The 24728-nt window shown below is 45.0% G+C and overlaps 1 protein-coding gene across 2 annotated transcripts in view; it reads left to right on the top strand.

Moving 5' to 3' along the window:
- Nucleotides 1–24728, top strand: part of tfr2 (transferrin receptor 2) — a 99975-nt gene that overhangs the window by 2839 nt on the left and 72408 nt on the right. For both annotated transcript variants that reach the window (XM_045721376.1, XM_045721377.1), the window contains exons 2-7: nt 15088–15131; nt 15640–15859; nt 16030–16216; nt 16579–16719; nt 21656–21767; nt 23833–24075. In XM_045721376.1, the coding sequence (XP_045577332.1) occupies nt 15099–15131; nt 15640–15859; nt 16030–16216; nt 16579–16719; nt 21656–21767; nt 23833–24075 (936 nt within the window). In that variant the 5' untranslated portion in view covers nt 15088–15098. The remainder of the gene's footprint in view (nt 1–15087; nt 15132–15639; nt 15860–16029; nt 16217–16578; nt 16720–21655; nt 21768–23832; nt 24076–24728) is intronic.

Below are 24728 nucleotides of genomic sequence, written 5' to 3'. Positions count from 1 at the left end.
GTATAGTAGTAGTTAAAGTAATAGTAGTAGTATAGTGGTAGTATAGTAACAGTAGTATAGTAGGAGTAGAGTAGTATAGTAACAGTAGTAGTAGTAGTAGTGGTAGTACTGGTAGTGGTAGTAGCGGCAGTAGTAGTAGTAGTAGTAGCAGTAGTAGTAGTAGTGGTGGTAGTGTAGCAGTAGTAGTAGTAGTATTAGTAGCAGTAGCAGTAGTGGTAGTAACAGCAGCAGTAGTAGCAGTAGCAGTAGTAGCAGTAGTAGTAGCAGTAGTAGTAGTAGTAGTAGTAGCAGTAGTAGTAGCAGCAGCGATAGTGGTATTGTGGTAGTAGCAGTAGCAGCAGTAGTAGTAGTAGTAGTAGTAGCAGCAGTAGTAGCAGCAGCAGTAGTAGCAGTAGTAGTAGCAGTAGTAGTAGTAGCAGCAGCGATAGTGGTATTGTGGTAGTAGCAGTAGTAGTAGTAGCAGTAGTAGTAGCAGCGATAGTGGTATTGTGGTAGTAGCAGTAGTAGTAGTAGCAGTAGTAGTAGCAGCGATAGTGGTAGTGGTATTGTGGTAGTAGCAGTAGCAGTAGTAGTAGCAGCAGCGATAGTGGTATTGTGGTAGTAGCAGTAGCAGTAGTAGTAGCAGCAGCGATAGTGGTATTGTGGTAGTAGCAGTAGCAGTAGTAGTAGCAGCAGCGATAGTGGTATTGTGGTAGTCGAGGTGAGAGTGTATGTGTTTATCATACTTTTCTTCAAAATGGCCTCAGGTTGCGTGTGTGAGAGAGTGAATATGTTTTGTCAGTAGATAACATGATGGGTATTTGGTAGCGTTGGTTAGAAGGTCAGTGTGGGTTTGATGTTTAGGGTCATTGCTCTGTGTGCTGTGTCTGAATACACAGTGACAGAATCACATTCAACAAAACATCTCCCGTCTGTCTGTCTGTCTGTCTGTCTGTCTGTCTGTCTGTCTGTCTGTCTGTCTGCCTGTCTGTCTGAGGAGGTATTACCTGAATGTATAACGTAGACTGAAACGTTTAACTGTTTGTCTCTAGGTATTAAACTAATGCTGTGTTGTCTGTTGTCTCTAGGTATTAAACTAATGCTGTGTTGTTCAGGTCTGTTGTCTCTAGGTATTAAACTAATGCTGTGTTGTTCAGGTCTGTTGTCTCTAGGTATTAAACTAATGCTGTGTTGTCTGTCGTCTCTAGGTATTAAACTAATGCTGTGTTGTTCAGGTCTGTCGTCTCTAGGTATTAAACTAATGCTGTGTTGTTCGGTTCTGTTGTCTAGGTATTAAACTAATGCTGTGTTGTTCAGGTCTGTCGTCTCTAGGTATTAAACTAATGCTGTGTTGTTCAGGTCTGTCGTCTCTAGGTATTAAACTAATGCTGTGTTGTTCAGGTCTGTCGTCTCTAGGTATTAAACTAATGCTGTGTTGTTCGGTTCTGTTGTCTAGGTATTAAACTAATGCTGTGTTGTTCAGGTCTGTCGTCTCTAGGTATTAAACTAATGCTGTGTTGTTCAGGTCTGTTGTCTCTAGGTATTAAACTAATGCTGTGTTGTCTGTCGTCTCTAGGTATTAAACTAATTCTGTGTTGTCTGTTGTCTAGGTATTAAACTAATGCTGTGTTGTCTGTTGTCTAGGTATTAAACTAATGCTGTGTTGTCTGTTGTCTAGGTATTAAACTAATGCTGTGTTGTCTGTCGTCTCTAGGTATTAAACTAATGCTGTGTTGTTCAGGTCTGTCGTCTCTAGGTATTAAACTAATGCTGTGTTGTCTGTTGTCTCTAGGTATTAAACTAATGCTGTGTTGTTCAGGTCTGTCGTCTCTAGGTATTAAACTAATGCTGTGTTGTCTGTCGTCTCTAGGTATTAAACTAATGCTGTGTTGTCTGTTGTCTCTAGGTATTAAACTAATGCTGTGTTGTCTGTTGTCTCTAGGTATTAAACTAATGCTGTGTTGTCTGTTGTCTAGGTATTAAACTAATGCTGTGTTGTCTGTCGTCTCTAGGTATTAAACTAATGCTGTGTTGTCTGTTGTCTCTAGGTATTAAACTAATGCTGTGTTGTTCAGGTCTGTCGTCTCTAGGTATTAAACTAATGCTGTGTTGTCTGTTGTCTCTAGGTATTAAACTAATGCTGTGTTGTCTGTTGTCTCTAGGTATTAAACTAATGCTGTGTTGTCTGTTGTCTAGGTATTAAACTAATGCTGTGTTGTCTGTCGTCTCTAGGTATTAAACTAATGCTGTGTTGTCTGTTGTCTCTAGGTATTAAACTAATGCTGTGTTGTTCAAGTCTGTTGTCTCTAGGTATTAAACTAATGCTGTGTTGTCTGTCGTCTCTAGGTTTTAAACTAATGCTGTGTTGTCTGTCGTCTCTAGGTATTAAACTAATGCTGTGTTGTTCAGGTCTGTCGTCTCTAGGTATTAAACTAATGCTGTGTTGTCTGTTGTCTCTAGGTATTAAACTAATGCTGTGTTGTTCAGGTCTGTCGTCTCTAGGTATTAAACTAATGCTGTGTTGTCTGTTGTCTCTAGGTATTAAACTAATGCTGTGTTGTTCAGGTCTGTCGTCTCTAGGTATTAAACTAATGCTGTGTTGTCTGTCGTCTCTAGGTATTAAACTAATGCTGTGTTGTCTGTTGTCTCTAGGTATTAAACTAATGCTGTGTTGTTCAGGTCTGTCGTCTATAGGTATTAAACTAATGCTGTGTTGTCTGTTGTCTCTAGGTATTAAACTAATGCTGTGTTGTCTGTTGTCTAGGTATTAAACTAATGCTGTGTTGTTCAGGTCTGTCGTCTCTAGGTATTAAACTAATGCTGTGTTGTCTGTCGTCTCTAGGTATTAAACTAATGCTGTGTTGTCTGTCGTCTCTAGGTATTAAACTAATGCTGTGTTGTTCAGGTCTGTTGTCTCTAGGTATTAAACTAATGCTGTGTTGTCTGTCGTCTCTAGGTATTAAACTAATGCTGTGTTGTTCAGGTCTGTCGTCTCTAGGTATTAAACTAATGCTGTGTTGTTCAGGTCTGTCGTCTCTAGGTATTAAACTAATGCTGTGTTGTCTGTCGTCTCTAGGTATTAAACTAATGCTGTGTTGTCTGTCGTCTCTAGGTATTAAACTAATGCTGTGTTGTCTGTCGTCTCTAGGTATTAAACTAATGCTGTGTTGTCTGTTGTCTCTAGGTATTAAACTAATGCTGTGTTGTTCAGGTCTGTCGTCTCTAGGTATTAAACTAATGCTGTGTTGTCTGTTGTCTCTTGGTATTAAACTAATGCTGTGTTGTCTGTTGTCTCTAGGTATTAAACTAATGCTGTGTTGTCTGTTGTCTAGGTATTAAACTAATGCTGTGTTGTCATGGTTTTAGAGTATTTGTGGGTTGGATTAAGGGTAATTTATTGTGTTGCCTGATTCCGCCAGACTGAAAGGACAGCCCCCTATGTGTGTTTTGTTTGCCGAGCTGTTAATAAAGTTAATCAAATTAAACATTCGGCACGCTCGCACTCTGACCTCTCCTCTCAGCCTATCACAGGCCTCACTCCACCACACGCAGCCAACCAGGATACTAAGCAAGCCCTTCGCTACAGTTTAACTCACACACAAACCAAAATCAAATGTTGTTACCTACAAGCTCCTAACCAACAATGTAGTTTTAAGAAAATATTTACTAAATAAACTAAAGTAAAAAAAAAAGTAACACAATAAAATAACAAAAACGAGGCTATATACAGGGGGTACCGGTACAGAGTCAATGTGGAGGCTATATACAGGGGGTACCGGTACAGAGTCAATGTGGAGGCTATATACAGGGGGTACCGGTACAGAGTCAATGTGGAGGCTATATACAGGGGGTACCGGTACAGAGTCAATGTGGAGGCTATATACAGGGGGTACCGGTACAGAGTCAATGTGGAGGCTATATACAGGGGTACCGGTACAGAGTCAATGTGGAGGCTATATACAGGGGGTACCGGTACAGAGTCATGTGGAGGCTATATACAGGGTATTACGGTACAGAGTCAATGTGGAGGCTATATACAGGGGATTACCGGTACAGAGTCAATGTGGAGGCTATATACAGGGTATTACGGTACAGAGTCAATGTGGAGGCTATATACAGGGTATTACGGTACAGAGTCAATGTGGAGGCTATATACAGGGTATTACGGTACAGAGTCAATGTGGAGGCTATATACAGGGTATTACGGTACAGAGTCAATGTGGAGGCTATATACAGGGTATTACGGTACAGAGTCAATGTGGAGGCTATATACAGGGCGTACCGGTACAGAGTCAATGTGGAGGCTATATACAGGGTATTACGGTACAGAGTCAATGTGGAGGCTATATACAGGGTATTACGGTACAGGAGTCAATGTGGAGGCTATATACAGGGTATTACGGTACAGAGTCAATGTGGAGGCTATATACAGGGTGTTACGGTACAGAGTCAATGTGGAGGCTATATACAGGGTATTACGGTACAGAGTCAATGTGGAGGCTATATACAAGGGGGTACCGGTACAGAGTCAATGTGGAGGCTATATACAGGGGGTACCGGTACAGAGTCAATGTGGAGGCTATATACAGGGGGTACCGGTACAGAGTCAATTTGGAGGCTATATACAGGGTATTACGGTACAGAGTCAATGTGGAGGCTATATACAGGGGGGTACCGGTACAGAGTCAATGTGGAGGCTATATACAGGGGGGTACCGGTACAGAGTCAATGTGGAGGCTATATACAGGGTGTTACGGCACAGAGTCAATGTGAAGACTATATACAGGGGGTACCGGTACAGAGTCAATGTGGAGGCTATATACAGGGTATTACGGTACAGAGTCAATGTGGAGGCTATATACAGGGGGTACCGGTACAGAGTCAATGTGGAGGCTATATACAGGGGGGTACCGGTACAGAGTCAATGTGGAGGCTATATACAGGGTATTACGGTACAGAGTCAATGTGGAGGCTATATACAGGGGTGCCGGTACAGAGTCAATGTGGAGGCTATATACAGGGTATTACGGTACAGAGTCAATGTGGAGGCTATATACAGGGTATTACGGTACAGAGTCAATGTGGAGGCTATATACAGGGGGTACCGGTACAGAGTCAATGTGGAGGCTATATACAGGGGGTACCGGTACAGAGTCAATGTGGAGGCTATATACAGGGGGTACCGGTACAGAGTCAATGTGGAGGCTATATACAGGGGGTACCGGTACAGAGTCAATGTGGAGGCTATATACAGGGGGTACCGGTACAGAGTCAATGTGGAGGCTATATACAGGGTATTACGGTACAGAGTCAATGTGGAGGCTATATACAGGGGGTACCGGTACAGAGTCAATGTGGAGGCTATATACAGGGGGTACCGGTACAGAGTCAATGTGGAGGCTATATACAGGGTATTACGGTACAGAGTCAATGTGGAGGCTATATACAGGGTGTTACGGTACAGAGTCAATGTGGAGGCTATATACAGGGGGTACCGGTACAGAGTCAATGTGGAGGCTATATACAGGGTATTACGGTACAGAGTCAATGTGGAGGCTATATACAGGGTATTACGGTACAGAGTCAATGTGGAGGCTATATACAGGGTATTACCGGTACAGAGTCAATGTGGAGGCTATATACAGGGTGTTACGGTACAGAGTCAATGTGGAGGCTATATACAGGGTATTACGGTACAGAGTCAATGTGGAGGCAATATACAGGGGGGTACCGGTACAGAGTCAATGTGGAGGCTATATACAGGGGGTACCGGTACAGAGTCAATGTGGAGGCTATATACAGGGGGTACCGGTACAGAGTCAATGTGGAGGCTATATACAGGGGGTACCCGTACAGAGTCAATGTGGAGGCTATATACAGGGGGTACCGGTACAGAGTCAATGTGGAGGCTATATACAGGGGGGTACCGGTACAGAGTCAATGTGGAGGCTATATACAGGGTGTTACGGCACAGAGTCAATGTGGAGGCTATATACAGGGGGTACCGGTACAGAGTCAATGTGGAGGCTATATACAGGGTGTTACGGTACAGAGTCAATGTGGAGGCTATATACAGGGGGTACCGGTACAGAGTCAATGTGGAGGCTATATACAGGGTGTTACGGCACAGAGTCAATGTGGAGGCTATATACAGGGGGTACCGGTACAGAGTCAATGTGGAGGCTATATACAGGGGGTACCGGTACAGAGTCAATGTGGAGGCTATATACAGGGGGTACCGGTACAGAGTCAATGTGGAGGCTATATACAGGGGGTACCGGTACAGAGTCAATGTGGAGGCTATATACAGGGTATTACGGTACAGAAGTAATGTGGAGGCTATATACAGGGGGTACCGGTACAGAGTCAATGTGGAGGCTATATACAGGGTATTACGGTACAGAGTCAATGTGGAGGCTATATACAGGGTATTACGGTACAGAGTCAATGTGGAGGCTATATACAGGGGGTACCGGTACAGAGTCAATGTGGAGGCTATATACAGGGTATTACGGTACAGAGTCAATGTGGAGGCTATATACAGGGTATTACGGTACAGAGTCAATGTGGAGGCTATATACAGGGTATTACGGTACAGAGTCAATGTGGAGGCTATATACAGGGTGTTACGGTACAGAGTCAATGTTGAGGCTATATACAGGGTATTACGGTACAGAGTCAATGTGGAGGCTATATACAGGGGGTACCGGTACAGAGTCAATGTGGAGGCTATATACAGGGGGTACCGGTACAGAGTCAATGTGGAGGCTATATACAGGGGGTACCGGTACAGAGTCAATGTGGAGGCTATATACAAGGGGTACCGGTACAGAGTCAATGTGGAGACTATATACAGGGGGGTACCGGTACAGAGTCAATGTGGAGGCTATATACAGGGTGTTACGGCACAGAGTCAATGTGGAGGCTATATACAGGGGGTACCGGTACAGAGTCAATGTGGAGGCTATATACAGGGTATTACGGTACAGAGTCAATGTGGAGGCTATATACAGGGGGTACCGGTACAGAGTCAATGTGGAGGCTATATACAGGGGGGTACCGGTACAGAGTCAATGTGGAGGCTATATACAGGGTATTACGGTACAGAGTCAATGTGGAGGCTATATACAGGGGGTACCGGTACAGAGTCAATGTGGAGGCTATATACAGGGTATTACGGTACAGAGTCAATGTGGAGGCTATATACAGGGTATTACGGTACAGAGTCAATGTGGAGGCTATATACAGGGGGTACCGGTACAGAGTCAATGTGGAGGCTATATACAGGGGGTACTACGGTACAGAGTCAATGTGGAGGCTATATACAGGGGGGCCGGTACAGAGTCAATGTGGAGGCTATATACAGGGTGTACTGGTACAGAGTCAATGTGGAGGCTATATACAGGGGGTACCGGTACAGAGTCAATGTGGAGGCTATATACAGGGTATTACGGTACAGAGTCAATGTGGAGGCTATATACAGGGTATTACGGTACAGAGTCAATGTGGAGGCTATATACAGGGGGTACCGGTACAGAGTCAATTTGAAGGCTATATACAGGGGGTACCGGTACAGAGTCAATGTGGAGGCTATATACAGGGGGTACCGGTACAGAGTCAATGTGGAGGCTATATACAGGGGGTACCGGTACAGAGTCAATGTGGAGGCTATATACAGGGGGTACCGGTACAGAGTCAATGTGGAGGCTATATACAGGGTATTACGGTACAGAGTCAATGTGGAGGCTATATACAGGGGGTACCGGTACAGAGTCAATGTGGAGGCTATATACAGGGGGGTACCGGTACAGAGTCAATGTGGAGGCTATATACAGGGTATTACGGTACAGAGTCAATGTGGAGGCTATATACAGGGGGTACCGGTACAGAGTCAATGTGGAGGCTATATACAGGGTGTACTGGTACAGAGTCAATGTGGAGGCTATATACAGGGGGTACCGGTACAGAGTCAATGTGGAGGTTATATACAGGGGGTACCGGTACAGAGTCAATGTGGAGGCTATATACAGGGGGTACCGGTACAGAGTCAATGTGGAGGCTATATACAGGGGGTACTGGTACAGAGTCAATGTGGAGGCTATATACAGGGGGTACCGGTACAGAGTCAATGTGGAGGCTATATACAGGGGGTACCGGTACAGAGTCAATGTGGAGGTTATATACAGGGGGTACCGGTACAGAGTCAATGTGGAGGCTATATACAGGGGGGTACCGGTACAGAGTCAATGTGGAGGCTACATACAGGGCGTACCGGTACAGATTCAATGTGGAGGCTATATACAGGGGGTACCAGTACAGAGTCAATGCGGAGACTATATACAGGGGGTACCGGTACAGAGTCAATGTGGAGACTATATACAGAGGGTACCGGACAGAGTCAATGTGGAGGCTATATACAGGGGGTACCGGTACAGAGTCAATGTGGATGCTATATACAGGGGGTACCGGTACAATGTGGAGGCTATAAACAGGGGGCACTGGTACAGAGTCAGTGTGGAGGCTATATACAGGGGGTACCGGTACAGAGTCAGTGTGGAGGCTATATACAGGGGGTACCAGGTCAATGTGGAGGCTATATACAGGGGGTACCGGTACAGAGTCAATGTGGAGACTATATACAGGGGATACCGGTACAGAGTCAATGTGGAGGCTATATACAGGGGGTACCGGTACAGAGTCAATGTGGAGGCTATATACAGGGGGTACCGGTACAATCTGGATGCTATAAACAGGGGGCACTGGTACAGAGTCAGTGTGGAGGCTATATACAGGGGGTACCGGTACAGAGTCAGTGTGGAGGCTATATACAGGGGGTACCAGGTCAATGTGGAGGCTATATACAGGGGGTACCGGTACAGAGTCAATGTGGAGACTATATACAGGGGATACCGGTACAGAGTCAATGTGGAGGCTATATACAGGGGGTACCGGTACAGAGTCAATGTGGAGGCTATATACAGGGGGTACCAGGTCAATGTGGAGGCTATATACAGGGGGTACCGGTACAGAGTCAATGTGGAGGCTATATACAGGTTAGTGGAAGTAATATGTAAATGTAGTTAGGGGTAAAGTGACTATGCGTAGATAATAAAATACAAATAGCAACAGTGTTAATAAAAATGCTCATCGTCCATTTGATTCATTGTTCAGGAGTCTTATGGCTTGTGGGTAGAAGCTGTTAAGAAGCCTTTTGGTAGCAGAGAGAACAGCCTGTGACTGGGGTGGCTGGAGTCTTTTACAATTTTTAGGGCCTTCCTCTGACACCGCCTGGTATAGAAGTCCTGGATGGCAGGAAGCTCGGCACCAGTGATGTACTGGGCCGTTCGCACTACCTTCTGTAGCGCCTTACGGACGGACGTCGGGATGCTCTCGATGGTGCAGCTGTAGAACTTTATGAGGATATTTTCAGTCTCCTAAGTCGTGCCCTCTTCACAACTGTCTTGGTGTGGTCGCAGGCCGAGCAGTTGCCATATCAGGCATTGATGCAACCGGTCAGGATGCTCTCGATGGTGCAGCAGTAAAACCTTTTGAGGTTTTGAGAATCCATGCCAAATCTTTTCAGTCTCCTGAGGGGGAATAGGCTTTGTCGTGCCCTCTTCATGACTGTCTTGATGTGTTTGGACCATGATAGTTTGTTGGTGATGTGGACACCAAGAAACTTGAAGCTCTCGACCTGCTCCCCAACAGCCTCGTCAATGAGAATGGGAGCGTGTTCTCGACCCGCCTTTTCCTGTAGTCCACGATCAGCTCATTTGTCTTGATCACATTGAGTGAGAAGTTGTTTTCCTGGCACCACCATGGATTTGGAAACTGCTTTAAAGGAAATATCTGCAGCGTTAGTAAAGATGTGATCAATACATGTTGATGATTTAATTCCTGTGCTGTTTGTAACTACCCTGGTAGGTTGACTGATAACCTGAACCAGCTTGAAGGCACTTTGGTTACAGTTTGAAGTTTTACCTTGATTGGGGCAGCTTGATGAGAGCCAGTCAATATTTAAAATCACCCAGAAAATATACCTCTCTGTTGATATCACAAAACAAAACATTATCAAGCATTTCAACGGCTCAGACACAAGACGTATGTGGCAGGGTCTACAGACAATCACGGACGACAAAAAAGAAAACCAGCCACGTCACGGACACCGACGTCACGCTCCCAGACAAACTAAACACCTTCTTTGCCCGCTTTGGGGCAACTTTAATACACTTTAATACAGTGCCACCGACACGGCCCGCTACCAAGGACTGCAGGCCCCCTCTCTCCTTCTCCATGGCCGACGTGAGTAAGACATTTAAACGTGTTAACCCTCGCAAGGCTGCTGGCCCAGACGGCATTCCTAGCCGCGTCCTCAGAGCATGCGCAGACCAGCTGGCTGGTGTGTTTACAGACATATTCAATCGCTCCCTATCCCAGTCTGCTGCCCCCACATGCTTCAAGATGGCCAACATTGTTCCTGTACCCAAGAAGGCAAAGATAACTGAACTAAATGATTATCGCCCCGTAGCGCTCCTGTCATCATGAAGTGCTTTGAAAGACTAGTCAAGGATCATATCACCTCTACCTTACCTGCCACCCTAGACCCACTTCAATTTGCATACCGTCGCAACAGGTCCACAGAAGATGCAATCGCCATCACACTGCACACTGCCCTATCCCATCTGGACCAGAGGAATACCTATGTAAGAATGCTATTCATTGGTCATCCAGGTCATCTATAAGCCTTTGCTAGGTAAAGCCCCGCCTTATCTCAGCTCACTGGTCACCTTAACAACACCCACCCATAGCACGCGCTCCAGCAGGTATATCTCACTGGTCATCCCCAAAGCCAACACCCACTTTGGTCGTCTCTCCTTCCAGTTCTCTGCTGCCAATGACTGGAACGAATTGCAAAAATCGCTGAAGCTGGAGACTTATATCTCCCTCTCTAACTTTAAACATCAGCTGTCAGAGCAGCTAACCGATCGCTGCAGCTGTACATAGCCCATCTGTAAATAGCCCACCCACCTACCTACCTCATCCCCATATTGCTTTTATTTACTTTTTTGGTCTTTTGCACCCCAGTATTTCTACTTGCACATCATCATCTGAACATCTATCACTCCAGTGTTAATTTGCTAAATTGTAATTACTTTGCTACTATGGCCTATTTATTGCCTTGCCTCCCTTACGTCATTTGCACACACTGTATATAGACTTTTTCTATTGTGTTATTGACTGTAGGTTTGTTTTACTCCATGTGTAACTCTGTGTTGTTGTTTGTGTCACACTGCTTTGCTTTATCTTGGCCAGGTCGCAGTGTAAATGAGAACTTGTTCTCAACTGGCCTACCTGGTTAAATAAAGGTGAAATAAATAAATAAAATAGAATTGACTACAGTATTCAACACCTCCATGCTCATCATTTGATTTGATTTAATTAATTAAGTATAAGGCCCTGGGTCTCAACCTCGCCCTGTGCAACTGGGTCCTGAACTTTCTGACGGGCCGCCCCCAGGTGGTGAAGCTAGGTAACAACATCTCCACTTCGCTGACCCTCAACACTGGGGCCCTACAAGCCTTCTCCTGTCCTCCCTGTTCACCCACGACTGCGTGGCCATGCACTCCTCCAACTCAATCATCAAGTTTGCAGACGACACAACAGTAGTGGGCTTGATTACCAACAACGACGAGACGGCCTACAGGGAGGAGGTGAGGGCACTCGGAGTGTGGTGTCAGGAAAACAACCTCACACTCAACGTCAACAAAACAAAGGAGATGATTGTTCCTCGGAGAACACATCACAGACAAACTGAAATGGTCCACCCACACAGACAGCTTGTCACCTAAAACCCTCACAAACTTTTACAGATGCGCAATCGAGAGCATCCTGTCGGGCTGTATCACCGCCTGGTACGGCAACTGCACCGCCCTCAACTGCAGGGCGCTCCAGAGGGTGGTGCGGTCTGCACAATGCATCACCGGCATTCTTCTCACCAAACCACATGACCTTTGTTCTGGAGGTGTTCATAACAAGGTTAAGGGCAGAGAAAGCTTGTTGGACACTAAGAAAGATTTGTTGTAGAGCGTTTAACACAAAATCCAGGGAGGGGCCAGCTGAGTATAAAACCTTATCATCTGTATATAAATGGATAACCTGTTGGGGATAGGGGGCAGTATTTGCACGGCCGGATAAAAAACGTACCCGATTTAATCTGGTTACTACTCCTGCCCAGTAACTAGAATATGCATATACTTATTACATATGGATAGAAAACACCCTAAAGTTTCTAAAACTGTTTGAATGGTGTCTGTGAGTATAACAGAACTCATATGGCAGGCAAAAACCTGAGAAGATTCCTTACAGGAAGTGGCCTGTCTGACAAGTTCTTGTTCTTCTTGACTCTGTTTATTGAAAACTGAGTATCTTTGCTGTAACGTGACACTTCCTACGGCTCCCATAGGCTCTCAGAACCCGGGAAAAAGCTGAATGATGTAATTCCAGCCCCTGGCTGAAAAACATTAGCGCCTTTGGTAAGTGGTCTGATCAGAGGACAATCTGACTGAGGCGCATGCACGAGGGGATCCCATGTTTTTATTTTCTCTCTCTTTGAACGAAAACACGCTTTCCCGGTCGGAATATTATCGCTTTTTTACGAGAAAAATGGCATAAAAATTGATTTTAAACAGCGGTTGACATGCTTCGAAGTAAGGTAATGGAATATTTAGATTTTTTTTGTCACGAAATGCGCCATGCGCGTCACCCTTCTTTACACTTCGGATAGTGTCTTGAACGCACGAACAAAACAGAGGATATTTGAACATAACTATGGATTATTTGGGACCAAACCAACATTTGTTATTGAAGTAGAAGTCCTGGGAGTGCATTCTGACGAAGAACAGCAAAGGTAATAACATTTTTCTTATAGTAAATCTGACTTTGGTGAGGGCTAAACTTGGTGGGTGTCTAAATAGCTAGCCCTGTGATGCCGGGCTATCTACTTAGAATATTGCAAAATGTGCTTTCACCGAAAAGCTATTTTAAAATCGGACATAGCGAGTGCATAGAGGAGTTCTGTATCTATAATTCTTAAAATAATTGTTATGTTTTTTGTGAACGTTTATCGTGAGTAATTTAGTAAATTCACCGGAAGTTTGCGGGGGTAGCTAGTTCTGAACATCACATGCTAATGTAAAAAGCTGGTTTTTGATATAAATATGAACTTGATTGAACAAAACATGCATGTATTGTATAACATAATGTCCTAGGTGTGTCATCTGATGAAGATCATCAAAGGTTAGTGCTGCATTTAGCTGTGGTTTGGGTTTATGTGACATTATATGCTAGTTTGAAAAATGGGTGTCTGATTATTTCTGGCTGGGTACTCTGCTGACATAATCTAATGTTTTGCTTTCGTTGTAAAGCCTTTTTGAAATCGGACAGTGTGGTTAGATTAACGAGAGTCTTGTCTTTAAAATGGTGTAAAATAGTCATATGTTTGAGAAATTGAAGTAATAGCATTTCTAAGGTATTTGAATAACGCGCCACAGGATTCCACTGGCTGTTGAGTAGGTGGGACGATTTCGTCCCGCCGACCCTAGAGAGGTTAAGAGAGCTTCCTATTGCCTGATCTATGTTGTTGATGTAAATTGAGAAGAGCGTGGGGCCTAGGATCGAGCCCTGGGGTACTCCCTTGGTGACCAGGCAGTGGTTGAGACAGCAGATTTTCTGACTTTATACACTGCACTCTTTGAGAGAGGTAGTTAGCAAACCAGGCCAAAGACCCCCGTCAGAGACACCAATACTCCTTAGCCGGCCTATGAGAATGGAACGGTCTACCGTATCAAAAGCTTTGGCCAAGTCAATAAAAATAGCAGCACAACATTGCTTAGAATCAAGGGCAATGGTGACATCATCTAGGACCTTTATTAAGGTGACACATCCATAACCTGAGCGGAAACCAGATTGCATAGCAGAGAGAATACTATAGACATCAAGAAAGCCAGTCAGTAGATTATTGACAAGTTTTTTCAACACTTTTGATAAACAGGGCAGAATAGAAATAGGCCCTTAACAGTTAGGTTCAGCTTCATCTCCCCCTTTAAATAAAGGACAAACCGTGGCTGCCTTCCAAGCAATGGGAACCTCCCCAGAGAGGAGAGACAGGTTGAAAAGGTCAGAGATAGGGCTTGGCGATGATAGGGGCAGCAACCTTGAAGAAGAAAGGGTCTAAAGAAAGAAAGGGTCTAAACCATCTGACCCAGATGTTTTTTTTGGGGTCGAGTTTAAGGACCTCCTTTAGCACCTCGGACTCAGTGACCGCCTGCAGGGAGAAACTTTGTAGCGGGGCAGGGGGAAAGAGAGGGAGAAACATCGGGGATAGAGGCACATTAGAAGGGGTGGGAGATGAGGAAATGTTAAACGGGCAAGGAGGCATGGCTGAGCCAAATAGGAATCCTGACTTAATGAAGTGGTGATTAAAGAGCTCAGCCATGTGCTTCTTGTCAGTAACAACCACATCATCAACATTAAGGGACACGGACAGCTGTGAGGAGGAGGGTTTATTCCCTTGGTCTTTAACCGTTTTCCAGAACTTCTTGGGGTTCGACCCACAGAGAGAGAACTGCTCCTTAAAGTAACTAACTCAATGCCATTGGCTGAATCCCGGAACATGTTCCAGTCTGTGCTAGCCAAACAGTCCTGTAGCTTAGCATCCGCTACATCAGACCACTTCCGTATTGAGCGAGTCACTGGTACTTCCTGCTTTAGTTTTTGCTTGGAAGCAGGAATCAGGAGGATAGAATTATGGTCAGATTTACCAAATGGAGGGCGAGGGAGAGCTTTGTACGCGTCTCTGTGTGTTGAGTAAAGGTGGTCCAGAGTTTTTTTCCCCCACGGAAAATCCAGTCAACTGTGTGTGTGTGTGTGTGTGTGTGTGTGTGTGTGTGTGTGTGTGTGTGTGTGTGTGTGTGTGTGTGTGTGTGTGTGTGTGTGTGTGTGTGTGTGTGTGTGTGTGTGTGTTGAAAGTGACAGATGGAGAGGGGACAGTGAAAGAAAATGATTTGTATTTTCTGTAGAATATTACATCATATGATCTTTCTCTCTCAGATCAGAGACACATGGACACCATTAGAAGAACACTGCTGAGACAGGTGAGGGGGAGGGGGCGAGAGAGAGGGAGGGACTGGGGGAGGAGGGAGGGACTGGGGGAGGAAGGAGAGAGGGAGGGACTGGGGGAGGAAGGAGGGACTGGGGGAGGGAGAGAGGGAGGGACTGGGGGGAGGAGGGAGGGACTGGGGGAGGAAGGAGGGACTGGGGGGAGGGAGAGAGGGAGGGACTGGGGGGAGGAGGGAGGGACTGGGGGAGGGGAGGAGGGAGGGACAGGAGGAGGGAGGGAGAGGGACAGGGGAGGGGAGGAGGGAGGAGGGACAGGGGAGGGGGAGAGAGAGGGAGGGACAGGGGAGGGGAGGGAGAGGGACAAGGGGAGGGGGAGAGAGGGAGGGGGAAGGAGGGGAGAGAGAGAGACAGGGGAGGGGAGGAGAGGGACAGGGGGAGGGGAGAGAGAGGGACAGGGGGAGGAGGGAGAGAGGGAGGGGAGGGGGAGGGGGAGGAGGGGGAGAGAGGGATAAGTGTATCTAATACTTCTCTCTCTGCTTCCAGCCTTCCTCCTCTTCCTGCTCTGTCTATCATCGTCACTCAGTAGGAGGGGCTGAGGGTAACGAGGGGGGTGGGATTGAGTTGAAGCTCGACCAACCAGAGTCCGAGGAGGAGCTGGAGGCGGAGCCTAAAAGTGACATCACAGCCTTGGTGTTACGGCAACCGCTGCATCACAGGAAGAACGTAATCTACCTCTGTCTCTCAACACTCCTCTTCACTACAGGTAACAAACACACACACACACACACACACACACACACACACACACACACACACACACACACACACACACACACACACACACACACACACTGTCTCTCCACCTTTTGCTATGCCAGTGTGTTCTGGGGTTTCCTCTAAGAGTTCTGGGGGCGTGGCTCTGTCTTTGTGCAGCGTTTCTATTGGGCTACGTGGCGTTCCGTGGGTCGTACCACTACTGTGGTGTCGAGGGGGAGATGGTCCCTGCGGAGGATAAACCTGGAACAGACCATGACATCCAGGTGGGGGGTATGTACCTGGGGGAACTACGGGACATGCTGAAGAAATACCTGCAAGATGAGAAGATAGAGAGCACTGTCAGGTAACACACACACACACAGAGACACACACACACACACACACACACACACACACACACACACACACACACACACACACACACAGAGACACACACACACACACACACACACACACACACACACACACACACACACACACACACACACACACACACACACACACACAGAGACACACACACAGTGACACACACACACAGAGACACACACACACACACACACACACACACACACACACACAGACACACACACACACACAGTGACACACACACACACACACAAAGACACAGAGACACACACACACACAGAGATACACACACCTGTCTAGAGGTGTATCTGTAATATAACAGTGTATATTTGTGGTCAGGCGAGTCAGCAGGACGACCCACCCATCGGGGTCCTCGGAGGGGACAGCTCTGGCAGCAGAGATATTGGAGACGTTTAAGGATCTCCGCATGGACCACACCTGGACCGACTCGCACTACGCTACGCTGCAGTTCCCCTCCAGGTAGGCGGATGAGGAGGAGCTCTGGCTATAACGTGTGTGTGTGTGTGTGTGTGTGTGTGTGTGTGTGTGTGTGTGTGTGTGTGTGTGTGTGTGTGTGTGTGTGTGTGTGTGTGTGTGTGTGTGTGTATAGTGTGTGTAGTGTGTGTAGTGTATGTGCGTGTCGAGTGTGTGTGTAGTGTGTGTGAGTAGTGTATATAATGTGTGTAGTGTAAGTGTGTGTGTGTGTAGTGTGAGTAGTGTATATAGTGTGTGTATTGTGTGTAGTGTATGTGCATGTCGAGTGTGTGTGGTGTAGTGTGAGTAGTGTATATAATGTGTGTGTGTGTGTGAGTAGTGTATATAATGTGTGTAGTGTAAGTGTGTGTGTGTGTGTAGTGTGAGTAGTGTATATAGTGTGTGTATTGTGTGTAGTGTATGTGCATGTCGAGTGTGTGTGTGTGTAGTGTGAGTAGTGTATATAATGTGTGTAGTGTGTGTATAGTTTGTGTAGTGTGTGTAGTGTATGTGTGTGTGTGTAGTGTGAGTAGTGTATATAATGTGTGTAGTGTGTGTGTGTGTGTGTGTGTAGTGTGTGTGTAGTGTGTGTGTGTAGTGTGTGTAGTGTGTGTATGTGTATGTGTGTAGTGTGTGTAGTGTGTGTAGTGTGTGTAGTGTGTGTGTAGTGTGTGTAGTGTGTGTAGTGTATGTGTGTAGTGTGTGTAGTGTGTGTGTAGTGTGTGTGTGTGTGTGTGTAGTGTGAGTAGTGTATTGTGTGTAGTGTGTGTGTGTGTGTGTAGTGTGTGTAGTGTGTGTGTGTAGTGTGTGTAGTGTGTGTAGTGTATGTGTGTAGTGTGTGTAGTGTGTGTAGTGTGTGTAGTGTGTGTGTGTAGTGTGTGTAGTGTGTGTAGTGTGTGTGTGTGTAGTGTGTGTAGTGTGTGTAGTGTATGTGTGTAGTGTGTGTAGTGTGTGTAGTGTGTGTGTGTGTGTGTGTAGTGTGTAGTGTGTACAGCGCCTTGCTAAAGTATTCATCCTCCTTGGCGTTTTTCCTATTTTGTTGCATTACAACCTATAATTTAAATTGATTTTTATTTAGATTTAGACATACACAAAATAGTTGGTGAAGTGAAATGGAAAAAATAACTTCTTTACATTTTTTTTTGTACATTTAAAAAACGGTGATTCACCCCCTTTGCTATGAAGACCAAGGAGCTCTCCAAACAGGTCAGGGACAAAGTTGTGGAGAAGTACAGATCAGTGTTGGGTTATAAAACAATATCAGAAACTTTGAACATCCCACGGAGCACCATTAAATCCATTATTAAAACAATTGAAAGAATATGGCACCACAACAAACCTGCCAAGAGAGGGCCGCCCACCAAAACTCACGGACCAGGCAAGGAGGGCATTAATCAGAGAGGCAACAAAGAGACCAAAGATAAACCCTGAAGGAGCTGCAAAGCTCCACAGAGGAGATTGGAGTATCTGTCCACAGGACCACTTTAAGCCGTACACTCCACAGAGCTGGGCTTTACGGAAGAGTGGCCAGAAGAAAATTAGCAAACATGTTTGGTGTTTGCCAAAAGGCATGTGGGAGACTCCCCAGACATATGAAAGAAGGTACTCTGGTCAGATGAGACTAAAATTGAGCTTTTTGGCCATCAAGGAAAACGCTATGTCTGGTGCAAACCCAACACCTCTCATCACCCAGAGAACACCATCCCCACAGTGAAGCATGGTGGTGGCAGCATCATGCTGTGGGGAAGTTTTTCATCAGCAGGGACTGGGAAACTGGTCAGAATTGAAGGAATGATGGATGGCGTTAAATACAGGAAAATTCTTGAGGGAAACCTGCTTGTCTTCCGGAGATTTGAGACTGGGACGGAGGTTCACCTGCCAGCAGGACAATGACCCTAAGCATACTGCTAAAGCAACACTCGAGTGGTTTAAGGGGAAACGTTTAAATGTCTTGGAATGGCCTAGTCAAATCCCAGACCTCATTCCAATTGAAATATTTCTGTACACCAGCGGAACCCATCCAACTTGAAGGAGCTGGAGCAGTTTTGCCTTGAAGAATGGGTAAAAATCCCAGTGGCTAGATGTGCCAAGCTTATAGAGACATACCCCAAGAGACTTGCAGCTGTAATTGCTGTAAAAGGCGGCTCTACAAAGTATTGACTTTGGGGGGGGGGGAATAGTTATGCACGCTCAAGTTTTCTGTTTTTTTGTTGTTTCACAATAAAAAATATTTTGCATCTTCAAAGTGGTCGGCATGTTGAGAACAAGTCCTTTATTTAACCAGGTAGGCTAGTTGAGAACAAGTCCTTTATTTAACCAGGTAGGCCAGTTGAGAACAAGTCCTTTATTTAACCAGGTAGGCCAGTTGAGAACAAGTCCTTTATTTAACCAGGTTGGCTAGTTGAGAACAAGTTCTCAAATACAACTGCGACCTGGCCAAGATAAAGCAAAGCAGTTCGACAAAAACAACAACACAGAGTTACACATGAACAAACGTACAGTCAATAACACAATAGAACATTTTTGTTGTTGTTGAAAAATGTATGTACAGTGTGTGCAAATGTAGAAGAGTAGGGAGGGAGGCAATAAATAGGCCATAGAGGTGAAATAATTATAATTTAGCATTCACACTGGAGTGAAAAGATGTGCAGTGGGGTGGAAAGAGCAAGAAGATAAATAACAATATGGGGATGAGGTAGTTGGATGGGCTGTTTACAGATGGGCTATTTACAGATGGGCTATTTACAGATGGGCTATTTACAGATGGGCTATTTACAGATGGGCTATTTACAGATGGGCTGTGTGAGGAATTGGCTTTGGGGATGACCAGTGAAATATACCTGCTGGAGCGCGTGCTGCGGGTGGGTGTTGCTTTGGTGACCAGTGAGCTGAGATAAGGCGGAGCTTTACCTAGCAGAGACTTATAGATGACCTGGAGCCAGTGGGTTTGGCAACGAGTATGAAGCGAGGGCCAGCCAACGAGAGCGTACAGGTCGCAGTGGTGGGTAGTGTATGGGGTTTTGGTGACAAAACGGATGGCACTGTGATAGACTGCATCCAATTTGTTGAGTAGAGTATTGGAGGCTATTTTGTAAATGACATCGGCGAAGTCGAGGATCGGTAGGATGGTCAGTTTTACGAGGGTATGTTTGGCAGCAAGAGTGAAGGAGGCTTTGATGCGAAATAGGAAGCCGATTCTAGATTTAACTTTGGATTGGAGATGCTTAATGTGAGTCTGGAAGGAGAGTTTACAGTCTAACCAGACACCTAGGTATTTGTAGTTGTCCGCATATTCTAAGTCAGAACCGTCCAGAGTAGTGATGCTGGACAGGCGAGCAGGTGCGGGCAGCGATCGGTTGAAGAGCATTTGGTTTTACTAGCATTTAAAAGCAGTTGGAGGCCACGGAAGGAGAGTTGTATGGCATTGAAGCTCGTTTGGAGGTTTGTTAGCACAGTGTTCAAAGAAGGGCCAGAAGTATTCAGAATGGTGTCGTCTGCGTAGAGGTGGATCAGAGAATCACCAGCAGCAAGAGCGACATCATTTATGTATACAGAGAAAAGAGTTGGCCCGAGAATTGAACCCTGTGGCACCCCATAGAGACTGCCAGAGGTCCGGACAACAGGCCCTCCGATTTGACATAATGAACTCTGTCTGAGAAGTAGTTGGTGAACCAGACGAGGCAATCATTAGAGAAACCAAGGCTGTTGAGTCTGCCGATAAGAATACGGTGATTGACAGAGTCGAAAGCCTTGGCCAGGTCGGTGAAGACGGCTGCACAGTAATGTCTCTTATCGATGGCGGTTACGATGTCGTTTAGGACCTTGAGCGTGGCTGAGGTGCACCCATGACCAGCTCGGAAACTAGATTGAATAAGACGGTCGGATTCAAAATGGCCGATACAAATGATACAAACCCCACAAAAATCTATTTTAATTCCAGGCAACAAAATAGGAAAAATGCCAATGGGGGTGAATACTTTCGGAAGCCACTGTAGTGTATAGTGTGTGTGTGTGTAGTGTATAATGTGTGTGTGTGTAGTGTATAGTGTGTGTGTAGTGTATAATGTGTGTGTGTGTGTGTGTGTGTGTGTGTGTGTGTAGTGTATAATGTGTGTGTGTAGTGTATAATGTGTGTGTGTGTGTGTGTAGTGTATAGTGTGTGTGTGTGTGTGTGTGTGTGTGTGTGTGTGTGTGTGTGTGTGTGTGTGTGTGTGTGTGTGTGTAGTGTATAATGTGTGTGTGTGTGTGTGTGTGTGTGTGTGTGTGTGTGTGTGTGGTGAGTGTATAATGTGTGTGTGTGTAGTGTATAGTGTGTGTGTGTGTGTAGTGTATAATGTGTGTGTGTGAAGTGTATAGTGTGTGTGTAGTGTATAATGTGTGTGTGTGTGTGTGTGTGTGTGTGTGTGTAGTGTATAATGTGTGTGTGTGTAGTGTATAATGTGTGTGTGTGTGTAGTGTATAGTGTGTGTGTGTGTGTGTGTGTGTGTGTGTGTGTGTGTGTGTGTGTGTGTGTGTGTGTGTGTGTAGTGTATAATGTGTGTGTGTAGTGTGTGTGTGTGTGTGTGTGTGTGTGTGTGTGTGTGTGTGTGTGTGTGTGTGTGTGTGTGTGTGTAGTGTATAATGTGTTTGTGTAGTGTATAATGTGTGTGTGTAGTGTATAATGTGTGTGTGTGTGTGTGTGTGTGTGTGTGTGTGTGTGTGTGTGTGTGTGTGTGTGTGTGTGTGTAGTGTATAATGTGTGTGTGTGTAGTGTATAATGTGTGTGTGTAGTGTATAATGTGTGTGTGTGTGTGTGTGTGTGTGTGTGTGTGTAGTGTATAATGTGTGTGTGTGTAGTGTATAATGTGTGTGTGTAGTGTATAATGTGTGTGTGTGTGTGTGTGTGTGTGTGTGTGTGTGTGTGTGTGTGTGTGTGTGTGTGTGTGTGTGTGTGTGTGTGTAGGATCCAGAGGAACTCTCTATGGATGGTGGATTCACAGGGAGAGGTGTTGGAGGAGATTCCTCTGGAAGATCCAGACTCCTACTGTGCCTACAGCGCTATGGGCACCGCCACGGTGACACAGACAGACAGACAGACAGACAGACAGACAGACAGACAGACAGACAGACAGACAGACAGACAGACAGACAGACAGACAGACAGACAGACAGACAGACAGACAGACAGACAGACAGACAGACAGACAGACAGACAGACAGACAGACAGACAGACAGATAGATAGATAGATAGATAGATAGATAGATAGATAGATAGATAGATAGATAGATAGATAGATAGATAGATAGATAGATAGATAGATAGATAGATAGATAGATAGATAGATAGAGAGAGATTAAATGTACTACATGCAGTACCAGTTAAAAGTTTGGACACACCTACTCATTCCAGGGTTTTTCTTTATTTTTACTATTTTTCTACATTGTAGAATTATAGTGAAGACATCAAAACGATAAAATAACACATATGGAATCATGTAGTAACCAAAAAAGCGTTAAAGAAATCAAAAGAGATTTGCTTGAGCCAAGAAACACAAGCAGGGGAAATCTGTCCTTTGGTCTGATGAGCTAAAATTTTGAAGTTTTGGTTCCAACCGCCATGTCTTTGTGAGATGCAGAGTAGGTTAATGGATGATCTTCGCATGTTTGGTTCCCACCGTGAAGCATGGAGGAGGAGGTGTGATGGTGTGGGGGTGTTTTTCTGCTGACACTGTCAGTGATTTATTTAGAATTCAAGGCACGCTTAACCAGCATGGCTGCCACAGCATTCTGCAGCGATACGCCATCCCATCTGGTTTGGGCTTAGTGGGACTATCATTTGTTTTTCCAACAGGACAATGACCCAACACACCTCCAGGCTGTGTAAGGGTTATTTGACCAAGAAGGAGAGTGATTTAGTGCTGCATCAGATAACCTGGCCTCCATATTCACCCGACCTCAACCCAATTGAGATGGTTAGGAATGAGTTGTACCCCAGAGTGAAGGAAAAGCAGCCAAGGAGTGCTCAGCATATGTGGGAACTCCTTCAAGACTGTTGGAAAAGCATTCAAGGTGATGCTGGTTGAGAGAATGCCAAGTGTGTGCAATGCTGTCATCAAGGCAAAGGGTGGTTACTTTGAAAAATCTCATTTTTGGTAACACATAGTTTTGGTATTTTTGGTAACATAGTTTTGGTATTTTTGGAAACATAGTTTTGGTATTTTTGGTAACATAGTTTTAGTAGTTTTGGTAACATAGTTTTGGTATTTTTGGTAACATAGTTTTGGTAGTTTTGGTAACATAGTTTTGGTATTTTTGGTAACATAGTTTTGGTAGTTTTGGTAACATAGTTTTGGTAGTTTTGGTAACATAGTTTGGGTATTTTTGGTAACATAGTTTGGGTATTTTTGGTAACATAGTTTGGGTATTTTTGGTAACATAGTTTGGGTATTTTTGGTAACATAGTTTGGGTATTTTTGGTAACATAGTTTTGGTAGTTTTGGTAACATAGTTTTGGTAGTTTTGGTAACATAGTTTTGGTAGTTTTGGTAACATAGTAATAACATAGAATGCCAAGAAGTGTGCAAAGCCGTCATCAATAATCTCAAATATAAAATATATTTTGATTTGTTTAACGCTTTTTTGGTTACTACATGATTCCGTATGTGTTAATTCATAGTGTTGATGTCTTCACTATTATTCTACAATGTAGAAAATAGTAAAAAAAATCATGAAAAACCCTTGAATGAGAAGGTCTGTCCAAACTTTTGACTAGTAGTGTTTATCACCCTAACCCTACAGCGTTATCGCTACAGTAGCAGTGTTTATGTGAACATGTTTACCTATACTGGAAAGACCAGAAATCCCTATAAAAGTTGTAAACAAACATGAATTCGACCAACTGGTGACATTTTGCCGGTCGGCAAAAGGAAAAAAAAATACTATTTCTAGGGGTTTAGGTTAGAATTAGGTTTTGGGGGTTATGGTTAGGTCTAAGGGAAAATTGTTTTTTTTTAAATGGGAATCAATTGTGTCCCTACAAGGTTAATAAAACAAGACTGTGTGTGATTTTTAAATTTGTTTGTATACGTGTATGTGTGTGGGTTTTGTACCTCTGACTTTATGTCTCTCTCTCTCTACAGGGGAGCGTGGTGTATGTAAATTACGGTCGCCAGGAGGATTTTGATTGGCTGCAGTCTGCGGGAGTGTCTGTGGTTGGCTGCGTGGTAGTGATGCGTGTCGGGGGCGGGGTTAGTTATGCTGAGAAGGTGCTATTGGCTCAGAAGGCTGGAGCAGGAGGAGCCTTGATCTACCCAGATCCTGCTGACATCGCTCAGGATCCTCGACGCCTCGGGCTGAACAGTTACACCGCCATATCAGAACACGTATGTTGCAGTTACACAGCTATATACAGGGTATTACGGTACAGAGTCAATGTGGAGGCTATATACAGGGTATTACGGTACAGAGTCAATGTGGAGGCTATATACAGGGGGTACCGGTACAGAGTCAATGTGGAGGCTATATACAGGGTATTACGGTACTGAGTCAATGTGGAGGCTATATACAGGGGGTACCGGTACAGAGTCAATGTGGAGGCTATATACAGGGTATTACGGTACAGAGTCAATGTGGAGGCTATATACAGGGTATTACGGTACAGAGTCAATGTGGAGGCTATATACAGGGTATTACGGTACAGAGTCAATGTGGAGGCTATATACAGGGTATTACGGTACAGAGTCAATGTGGAGGCTATATACAGGGGGTACCGGTACAGAGTCAATGTGGAGGCTATATACAGGGTATTACGGTACAGAGTCAATGTGGAGGCTATATACAGGGGGTACCGGTACAGAGTCAATGTGGAGGCTATATACAGGGTATTACGGTACAGAGTCAATGTGGAGGCTATATACAGGGTATTACCGGTACAGAGTCAATGTGGAGGCTATATACAGGGTATTACGGTAAAGAGTCAATGTGGAGGCTATATACAGGGTATTACGGTACAGAGTCAATGTGGAGGCTATATACA

The sequence above is a fragment of the Salmo salar genome, chromosome ssa07 (assembly GCF_905237065.1).
Source record: "Salmo salar chromosome ssa07, Ssal_v3.1, whole genome shotgun sequence".
NCBI classification, from domain to species: domain Eukaryota; kingdom Metazoa; phylum Chordata; class Actinopteri; order Salmoniformes; family Salmonidae; genus Salmo; species Salmo salar.
This window is presented reverse-complemented; position numbering and strand designations above follow the sequence as displayed.